The 10,816-nt window shown below is 37.0% G+C and overlaps 1 protein-coding gene across 1 annotated transcript; it reads left to right on the top strand.

Moving 5' to 3' along the window:
* The first annotated feature begins 203 nt into the window (after nt 1–203).
* On the top strand, nt 204–5,889 carry LOC119773025. Its single transcript, XM_038269809.1, has 4 exons — nt 204–383; nt 601–660; nt 1,662–1,719; nt 3,172–5,889. Exons 1-4 carry the CDS (start codon nt 301–303, stop codon nt 4,765–4,767), a joined length of 1,797 nt encoding a protein of 598 aa, XP_038125737.1. The 5' UTR covers nt 204–300; the 3' UTR covers nt 4,768–5,889.
* The last annotated feature ends 4,927 nt before the right edge of the window (nt 5,890–10,816 follow it).

Here is a 10,816-nt window from a genome sequence, read left to right as displayed (position 1 = left end):
TTCAAATATCTAAAAGATACAGGAACAATTAATAGGATTTAGTTATAGGATTCTTTTTTTTTCTTTTTTTCTTTTGGGTATAGCGCAGTCTTCCAAAATTGTGCACTCCACACTCCAGATCAGTAGGTGGCGGAAATGCGCTTTTTACGTTGGCCTGCCAATCCGCCATAAAACAACAGAAGAAGAAGAAGAAGAAGAAGAAGAAGAAGAAGAAGGTAGCAGCAGAGCGTAGAAATGCCTGCAAGTATAACGGTAAATAACGTAAAGGAAATAAGACGCCTTTAAAGAAAAGTAGTACATATGGATCCATTACGTTACAAAAGGTACCTCGTTGACGACGAAGCACCTGTTCCAGAAAGAACAGAGAGAAGACGTAAACGAAAGTAAGTATTGACAAAACGTGCTAGAAGCTAGCTTGCTAAGTTAAAGAGCTAATTACCAGCTAAAGTTACAGATCATTTCTTATACTATTTAAACGTATGTGGCATAATTTCCAAATTAATTGTAAAACATTTATAGTTTTAATCAATCAGCCATTTGAATCCTATTATATTGAGTGATGCATGAAGTGTTTTAACATTAACACAACTTTTTTGTTAGGCACTTTTCTGAAGATATTGGTGATGATGAAGAAGCTGTGGCCTCTTCTTCTACAACTCCGTAAGTAGAAAACACGCACACACATTAGGGGTGGGAATCTCTGGGCATTTACGATTCTGACGACTGCGATTCGATTATAAGACGATTATCAATGCATCTTGATGAATACATTTTTTCCAATACAGAATTTTATCAGCGACTGCGTTGTACTTTTAAAGCAAAATATTTGTAATGATTCACGATTAATTTACTCCCAATAATATTTATTTATACAACAATTGGAAGCATTTTAGCAAGTCAAATCAGATAAAAAATAAAATTTTGTTGAGCCAAAAATCATACAAAGCTTTTGTACTGCTTTCATACAAGCATGTGACATTCTGAATAACTTATTAATTGCACTTAAATTAAATAAATAATATAAATTGCACATATGCAATAATAAATAAGAGTCTATAACGTCTGATTTTAGAATATATAACATATGAATTGCTCAGATAAAAACCCTGGTTTTCAACAACCGAGTAAGGACGCAAATCCCTGGCACTAAATATTGCAATCGAATGTGTAATTCTCTTAGCCTTTTCTTCCTCCGGGTGGAAGCTTTGACATCGCTTGCTTCATTGTCGTCTGGTTCGCAGCTAACGTTACAACCGGCAGCTTTTTTCTTCTTCCGGGAGGTAGTTTGACACAACTTGCGTACAGCATAGCTCTTGTCCAACTAACGCTTCGCTTGGTTTTCATAGAATCCAAAGTGCTTCCATACAGTTGCTTTTAATCCCGAGGGAGCAGGTCGAACTTCCTGCTGAGCCATCTCTCGTGTGGTGAGTGTGTGCATGCAGACCGTCCGTGTTCTGCAGTCGCGCACTTACGAGTTCCGTCTTTTGCGTTCTGTCAGCATTACGTTAGAAAGAAAATTATATAATCGATGCTTGATGTTTAATCGATTCAGAATCTTGCATGTCCGAATTGCGATGCATCTAATAATCTTTTTTTCCCCCAACCCCTAACACATGTAGCCATAACTTTACATATTTCATTTTTATGTATTTTTATTTTAGGAATCTCACCCGAGAGGACAGTCAGGATGACCTGGTGTCTACAGCTTCTGATGACATAGTAAGTTACAAAAAATAGCAAAAATATTCAAATTAGGTATTTTTTTTGTTTGTTTTTGTTTTTGTGTATGCACACTAGTTACTGTAAATCATCATAAGATAATTCCACAACACAAACTTCCACCTCGCTTAAAGTGGAGTACAAATTGAAAATTAGGGATGCACGACATTATTGGAACGACATCGGTTTCGGCCGATAAAAGCTTAAAATGACCATCATCGGCATCGGCAGATATGAACATTTCTCCCGATAAGTCTGGCCGATAAGGTCACGTGTTGACTGTACGCACATGATGACCGAAATGTATTACAAATTAAAGAGCTTAATGACAAAATCATTGAATGAATTGCTATTGGCAACTAGCCGTTTAGCGAGGTGGAAGGCGTTAGCTTCCACAGGCTAATGATGTATCTATAGCTACGGTATGTTACTGATATAATGTTACCTATTCGGCGCTACTTTTCTGAACTCCAGTGTTGTTGCCAATCACATTGAGAAGCTCCTCTCCGACGCTAGTCATATTAGATTCATATTAGTCATGTCTTGTTTTGCCTGTCAAGACCTCCCTCTTAAAAAAGCTGCTCTCACGAATGCTACAGCTCTCACACAGCAACTGCATTTGTATCCGTGTTTCACAGTTTTTTTGGAAGATGGAAAATAATGGGAGCGAGTGCTTGTCGTTTTACGCGAAAATGCCCGTAACATGGCTAAATCTAAGCGGCTTTCACACCGCAGCTGGCCGTGCACGGCACTTCTTTTTCTTCTTCCTCTTCTTCTTCTTTGTGAGTTTGTTGCATTAAAAATGTTTAATTACCGCCACCTACTTTACCATTATATAACAAAACAAACCAGCTGGGGTTTTTCAGCCTGTCTATGCTTTAAGCACATCCTAAGGACTGCAGTCTGGACTACATTATACAACTCACTGTTGTTACAGTTTGCAGCTCAAAAAATATATATACAGTAGAACTTAGTTGTAAATGTTTTACATAAAAATTAAATGTAACACTGATAAATAATTTACTTATTTTGCAGAGGTGAATGGCTATATTTACATTTGTGAAATAATTGATTTATTTTTTTAGAATCGAATGCTTGTTTAATATGTATCTACAACAAATGAGTAATAGTATACAAGCAGAAAATGAGAGACTGGGCTTCCTCTTGAATGAAATAAAAAGAGGTGTAAATATCGACATCGGCCAAAAAGAGTTTGAACATATCGACTATCGGCCAAAATCCAATATCGTGCATCCCTATTGAAAATACCATATTACTTTGTCCTTTCCCTATTGCAGCGATACCCATGTTTTTGTCTTTGTTCTGCATTATCACTCTCAATTGGCCATATACAAAACTTCAAATGCAGGTGGTTACCAACCACATGAAATGGTATGTTTTTATGAGTCCGTGCAAATTTGGTATTGCTAATCCAATGTTTTAAATTCACAGATGAACCAACCCATACCTGGACCTAGCTCTTTACCCGGAGAGCCAGTAGAGGAACATCTAGAAGACCCCACAAGTCAAACTTTAGACCAGGAACCAACAAAAGAACAGGTGGAACTCCTGCTGCTTGCTTTAAAACTCAAACACGGATTAACAAATAGAGCCTTGGAGGACATCATGCATCTTATCAACTTTAGTGCTGGTCCTGGTGGGGAAGTGGTTAGTGGCTCAAAGTACCTTTTCTATAAAGCATTTGATTCAGTGAAAGACATATTAGAAGTACATTATGTATGCAAGATTTGCAATGTAAGCATGCAGGAAGGTCCCTTTAATGTCACGTGCCCTGTCTGTGACCAGGACACACCAAAAGTGCATGCACAAAAAGACCAGTGTTTTTTGTACTTGCCACTAAAATACCAAATTAAAAAACTGCTTGAGGACCACCAATTAGGGAAACACCTGGAACACCGTTTTGAGAAGAAGGATGCTTCCATCAAAGATATATACGATGGACATTTATACAAAAAACAATCACACCTTGCATCCCCAGACAACATATCTCTGACATTCAACTGTGACGGAGTGCCAGTGCACAAATCAAACACAAAAAGTTTGTGGCCAATTTTGTGTACTATTAATGAACTGCCAATACAACTACGTGCAAAATATGTTATGCTTTGTGGCCTGTGGTTTGGTCAAAACAAACCAAATATGAACACGTACATGAAGCCATTTGTCGATGAATGCATAGAGTTGTACTCTGATGGTCTTATATGGCAAAGGGAAAGTGGGGAAGTTGTAACAAGTAAAGTAGTTGTTACTACCATGGTGGCAGATTCAGTTGCTCGGCCACTGATTCAGAACTTTAAACAGTTTAATGGCGAGTTTGGATGTTCTTTTTGTATGCAGAAAGGAACAAGTGTGTTAAAACGCAGGGGACGTGTAAGGGCATATCCCTATGAAAAAACAGATTTGAGGAATCCCTCCCAGACTGATGATCTGGTGGAAGAAGCGATTGCTGGAAACCCCACTAAGGGAGTGAAAGGGCCTAGCATTTTGTCTTGCCTACCTGATTTTAATATCATTGATGGCTGTGTTCCAGATTATATGCACAGTGTGCTGCTGGGTGTAGCAAGAAGCATCACCACTCTGTGGTTTAATTCTGAAAACCACCAATCACCATGGTATATCGGACGCTCAACAGAACAGATTGATGACATTTTAACTTCTATTAAACCCCCCTGTAATGTTTCCCGTGTTCCCCGCTCAGTGAAAGAGAAAAAGTTCTGGAAGGCACACGAGTGGAGCATGTGGTTGTTTTATTACAGCATACCAACATTGAAAGAGGTCTTGCCTGAAAAATATCTGAAGCACTGGTTTAAGTTGGTAAAGGGGGTTTCTCTTCTACTTGGTGAGAATATATCAACACTGCACTTATCAGAATCTGAGGGGTTGCTAACAGAGTTTGTTCAGGAAATGGAGACCCTTTATGGGATCAATAATGTCACTTTCAATGTACATTTGTGCCTTCATCTGCCCAATACTGTGAGAAACTGGGGTCCCCTCTGGGCACAGTCTGCATTTGTGTTTGAGTCATAAAATGGGATCCTTTTAGATATGATAAAGAGCAGCCAGGGAGTTTCTCTGCAGATAATGAAAACAGTTTGGCTACAGGTTGCATTTCCATCATTTTCCCAAAAAAACATGGTGGCAGCTTCTGATGATTACTTAGCTCTCTTAGAGTCTTTTTCAGTTGAGAAAAAAATGGTGCGGGAAGTAAGTCGCTCTCATGGTGTTACATCTCTGGGTAGGCCTAAGATTTGTATGATCAGAAATGATGATTTTCTGGCATTGAATAGCATCAGCAGCCTTGAAAATAGAGTCACTGTGAAGTATTTTAGCAGAGTAGTTGTTAATGCTGAAATAGTTCATTCACAAAACTACTCGCGGACTTTTCGGAGAAACTCATACACTGTAATTCTTTCTGATCAAGAGGAAAGTATTTTCTCTGTGAAGACATTTATTGTCTGTGATCTGGGGCAGGGGGAGACATGTTATGCAGTGGGGAAGTACTACCAAAAAGTGAAACAAGACATCTGCAGTCAATTTAAGAATCCTTGTTATTTCATCCTTGTAAGAAAAAGTATTGGGCCTTTAGTTGCTGTACAAGCATCTCAGATAAAAGAAAAGTGTCTGTTCATTAAAACTGTGAACAGAAATGTTGACATTGTCTTCAAATTCATTAACCACAGTGAAATGCTCAGATAGATGTGGGATGATGATTACTTGAATGTATGTTCTATGTACTTTCTTTTTTTGTCATACATTTAGACTCTAATGACCTTTCTGCAAAATTCATCTATAAAATGCATCAAAACAATACAGAAAACATTTCATTTTGCATTGCATTTGGTGGATGTAATGGTGAATTTGTGGATATGTGTGAGCTGTAATGTGAATCTGGAAGTGACTTGAAATGGGGGGGGGCGGGCCCTTGATTTACAAAATAAAAAAATGACAAACCGTTTTGCTATACATTCTCTTCTTTTCCACTATCTTTACAGAAGAATTGACCTAGTAAATGTTTCAGGAAAACATGTAGACATCATAGCTTTCCATTTCCTCTCACTTTTCTCACAATTGTTAAATTCCATAACATGCCAATTACAAGAGATACCAATTTCATGTGTTCGCACATACATAAGTCCTTGCATAATTTTTGCCTTGATTATAGTAAATTAGCTAGTCATCATGTATGACAGTTGCCAAAGTGAGATATGAGCTACAAAATGACCAGATCCTGTCAACATCTTGCATACACATACTGTATAGGGCTTATATGTGAATATAAAGAGGCAATACCGGAGACCTATGGCCTGTATATGCACCTCAATTTTGCATATCCAGCATATAAATGCATATATATTATCATATATGTGGATATATGCCCCTCAATTTAGCCTATATGCAGCATATATATGCATATATATATAATCATATTTGCATATATGCACCTCAATCTAGCCTATATGCAGCATATATGTACATATATATGCAAATATATGCACATATATGCACCTCAATCTAGCCTATATGCAGCATATATGTGCATATATATTATCATGTATGCACATATATGCTGTATATATGCGCATATATGAAACCTATATGCGTCATATATGCGCATATATACAGCATATATGTGCATACATGATAATATATATGCACATATATGACGCATATAGGTTTCATATATGCGCATATATCCTCATATAGGTTCTTTCCATTTGAAATACGCAAACCCTTCTGAACTCTGGAATCATACCCCTTTCTTACACTGTGCATCATTAATCAATTTTGTTTTCATCTGTTTTAATATATTTCTGATAATAGAAGCTCAACTTTATTTATTCATTTTTTTTTATATATATTTTGAACCAGCCCTAGAAATGCTTGTTTCTACAATCATGGTTACTGCATAGATTTTGCATCATTCTGTAAACTGGCTGCTGTTTTTCCTTTTTCTTTTTTTCTTTAACTTTCTTAACATTTATCTGAATATGCCTTTTTTATTCTTCTTCCTGAAATGTGTTCCTTTCCTGTTGGGTTGTACAGCTTAAATTAACAAAATTATTATTATTATTATTATTATTATTTCTATATATTTAATCCTGGGTAGACTTTCCAAAGAGTAAGACTAGCACTTTGTTTTATTTTTTTTTTTCCTTTTTTTACTCAAGTAAATGTAGAGAGTAGTCGTCATACAAATAAATAGAGTAAAAGTATTTGGTTAAACAATGACTACTCAGGTATTGAGTAAATGTTCGTAATTTCTGATTTAATGTTTAAGCCTATAAAATCAAACAGACAGTTATGTGCAAATTCTAGTATTTTAAAGCTACAGTGTGTAATTTTCAGCGACATCTAACGTCCAGACTGCAGACCGCAGCAACATGAACATCTCCCCCCCACCGCTTCTCCCCCCAAACAGTACGGCGAGCGTTACGGGACAAAATGTCTTCCACGACGCCCGCATCACCTACCTTCTCAAGTGATGAGGTTTGTTTACATAGATAATTTTACGGATAGTATTTCATTAGTCTGTGTGTTCAGTACCGTCTCAGTTCATCTCTCTCAACTTGCCGTAGTTACTTTCGAGCGTAATGGGCGATCTCGCAATCGCTAGTTTGTTGGCTCTGCGCTGCCGTAGCGCAAAGATGTCTGCCTCCATGGCTGCGAGACCCGCTCCTATGTAATTATAAATAACGAATTCTAAGGCAACGCAAATATTAAGGTTAAGAGGCTGAGCTCGTAGATGATGATAAATAACATAGTTATGTATAATATATTACATTTCTGACTGTATATCCCTGTAATTATTACACACTGTAGCTTTAAGAATGATTTTTTTTTTTTAAGTAACTAATTCAAGCAGAAGAAACTATTTCCAAATCATATTTTTTCAACATAGACTTATAAACCGATCTTTATATTAGGTAATGCAGTGTTTTTCAACCCTGGTCCTCAAGGCAACTTGCTCTGCATGTTTTGGATGTTTCTGAGCTTCAGCACACCTGATTCAGATGATTGCAGTTCAGCAAAGCCTGATAATCTGCTATCAATTGATAACAGGTGTGTGGAAGCTGGGAAACATCTAAAACATGCAGAGCAAGTTGCCTTGAGGACCAGGGTCGAAAAACACTGAGGTAATGCATACATGATATGAAATGATAAAGGACTTGTTGTTATGGTTCTCCCCTTTTGGACTTCTTTTTTAAATTTCTTTTTGAGTTTTCTGATAAACATGTCATTCTTTTTTGTTTGGTATTGTTTTGTTTTTGTTGCATGTTGTGTTCAATTCAATCTGTGTTGCATTTTTTGTGTTGCTCTCTGTTATCCCTTGTGCCAGTCTCCTTTCCCCTAGCTCCCTTAAAGTTACCTGTATCCACACCTGCCCCCTATCAGCTAATTAGCCCATTCTTTGTTCTCTCCCCATATATACAACTCCCGTGAAGTTTCTCATTGTTGCTTTACTCGACATGTATGTTTTCCTCTGATATCTCCTGGGTTTTGTTTTCCTGTAATTGTGCTTTGATTTTTGCTTCTGTTGCCTTCTACATTTCCTTGAAATGCAAGAACTAATCTTGCCTCTCTCAACTCATTTAGGTCCTTAACCAACCTTCACCCAACCTTGATACTTCTAGCATGAGTATCTTTCATTTACTCTATATTTACCTGATCTCAAATTGCTCAAGTTACTCCTAATGAGTTGAGTAACTAGACGTTTTACTCAAGTAAGAGTAGCATTAATCTCACAAAAATATTACGTAAAAGTATTATGTAAAAAAAAATGCAGTTAAGTGCAACTAGTCAGAAAAGATTTTTTGTTTTTTTCTAAAAGTAACTCAAGTAAACAAAAATGGCTAAAAGTAGATAGTTACTACCCACTTCTGGTCCTGTGTGACACTAAAGTAATTTACTAGCTTCAGTAAGTTTATAGTTATCCAAATGCAGATGCATTTACCCATTTTTAGAAATATTACTAAACACATCGGTTATGAGCAGGTGTCAGAGCTGAGTTTTGATTTAAATGAACCTGACAATTTCTCCTCTTGGTCCAGTACTCCCAGCTCAGCGGGAACAAGGGTTTCAGCTTTGACCTGGCTTTACAGCCAAATCTCAACATGTGCAAGAGCATTTCTACAGTCAAGGCATGTTAAAGCTCTTGGAGGCTGTTGACATGGAAAAATTGCTTGACAAATTGTCTCAGGGTCACTCCAAAGAAATGAGGTGAATGAGAGCCTGGGTAAATTTCCAGCTGTACTGGTGCAGAAGCATATATATGTTATTTCTGGCTCTCTCATCTTTTTGTTTCTTCCCTTCACAGTAATTGTCACTTTCATTGTTGCTTCCAATACTCTTTCCATGTAGGAAAAACAGAGATGTCACATCAAATTAGCTGTTTGCAAGAAGAGCATAGAGAAAAGTAGTATATTACAGAACCTAAAGGTTTTTATCCTCTGGTGTAATAGTAATTTCTACCAGAGCATTGAAAGGCAAATCAAATGAAACCTTGTTCAGTTCGATTAATCTAAAATAAGCTATTCTTGAAAATGTGATGCTGTCAATATCTAAAGAAACTCTGGATCTTGCATTGAACATTTCTTTTATGGTAATCCTAATTATTTAACATAAAAAAACATAAGATTTTATGTTATTTCTATTACAAACTACATAGCTGATGTCATATCAGTGGATTATTATTTAGTGTTTAAAGAAATGTGCATTTTGCTACAGTACATCCATCTGCATTATTATGAGCTGTTGTATATTTTTCTCATGTGATCTTATTTAACCTATTTTTGGAATAAGAAGGTGAGGTAGAGTCAGTTTTAATCTGTAACTTTCCAGCCAGGTGTCACTCTTTAATACACACTGCTCTGTCACTCATTAACAGCTGATTCCCAATGGAAATGATGTGTCTTAACATCAGGTGTGTTGGCAATGAAAAAGCAATTGTGATACATTAGTTTTGCATAAATAGAAATTTTGATCTAAGAATCTGATTGATTTGTATTAATAACATTTTACAACGAATGTACAGGTTGTATTGCTTGATACAATACTTTGAATAGAATAGTTATCCCCTTTTTGATCCTTTCTGTTTGCATTGTAGTCATACAGGCCATTTAGCAAATGTAAATATCAGAAAAGGTTTAGCTAATGACTACAAAAATGAATATTTCACTAGATTGCTCTTTTACCTTGTGTTTTGTTTTAGTACAGTGTATTTTTCACTTGGTTATTAGACATAATGATAATGTAACAGGGATTATAAGGCAAAATAGATACCCATATTTTAAGTGTGGTCATCTCTGATCATTTATAACAGAGAACTATTTATCATTAAGTGCCAGATGGACCCCATTTTGGTTAACAACAGAAAAAACACAGGGCGTTTCTCAATATGCGTTCTTGAGCGTTCTCGTGTGCTCGTGTACTCGTGACACGTCATCAGCCTCAGCCCGAGTACCGTTCCAATTCTCAAGAACACCAGATCGAGAACGCATTAAATCCCCGGATGTTGTTCTAACCCCGCCCTCTTTATCGAGCATGCATCAGAGCCGACTTGTGCGTTCTTCAGACTGACCGCTTCCCCAGAATGCCCCGCGGCCGCAGCTTGATTCGAGACAGCGCTCACAGTGTTAAGTTAAACATTCCCTTTTCTGCTGCTGTTGTTCTTCAAAAGTACGTTTTGAAATCGTTTGAGGTGATAACATTATACATTTAAGCCTCCCTGTGTGGTCTGTTTACAGAGTTAGTGCGAAATTAAAAAAAAAAGTCCGACGTTGAGCGGACCAGAGTGACCAGCAGACCTCCGAGGGTAACCGCAGCCAGGGCTAAATTTACCCCGTCTGCAGTGTACTTCTCTCGGTCTAGTTATGTGTGAACTACCGCTCGTTCTGATGGCGGTTTTTTGCGGTTTGGTAATTTTTTTAAATGTTTTTTAAGCTTTAGAAATTAAAAATATTGTTTTCAAAATGTTTTGTGTAGGGAATAAATAGTTTTGACTGTTAAAGAAATGCTAAACAACGTTGCCTGTGATGACGTCACGAGCTTCTGCTCCAATACACATACGTGCTTGCGT

Source organism: Cyprinodon tularosa, unplaced genomic scaffold, assembly GCF_016077235.1.
Source record: "Cyprinodon tularosa strain WSP-4 unplaced genomic scaffold, ASM1607723v1 ctg74, whole genome shotgun sequence".
Lineage (NCBI taxonomy): Eukaryota > Metazoa > Chordata > Actinopteri > Cyprinodontiformes > Cyprinodontidae > Cyprinodon > Cyprinodon tularosa.
This window is presented reverse-complemented; position numbering and strand designations above follow the sequence as displayed.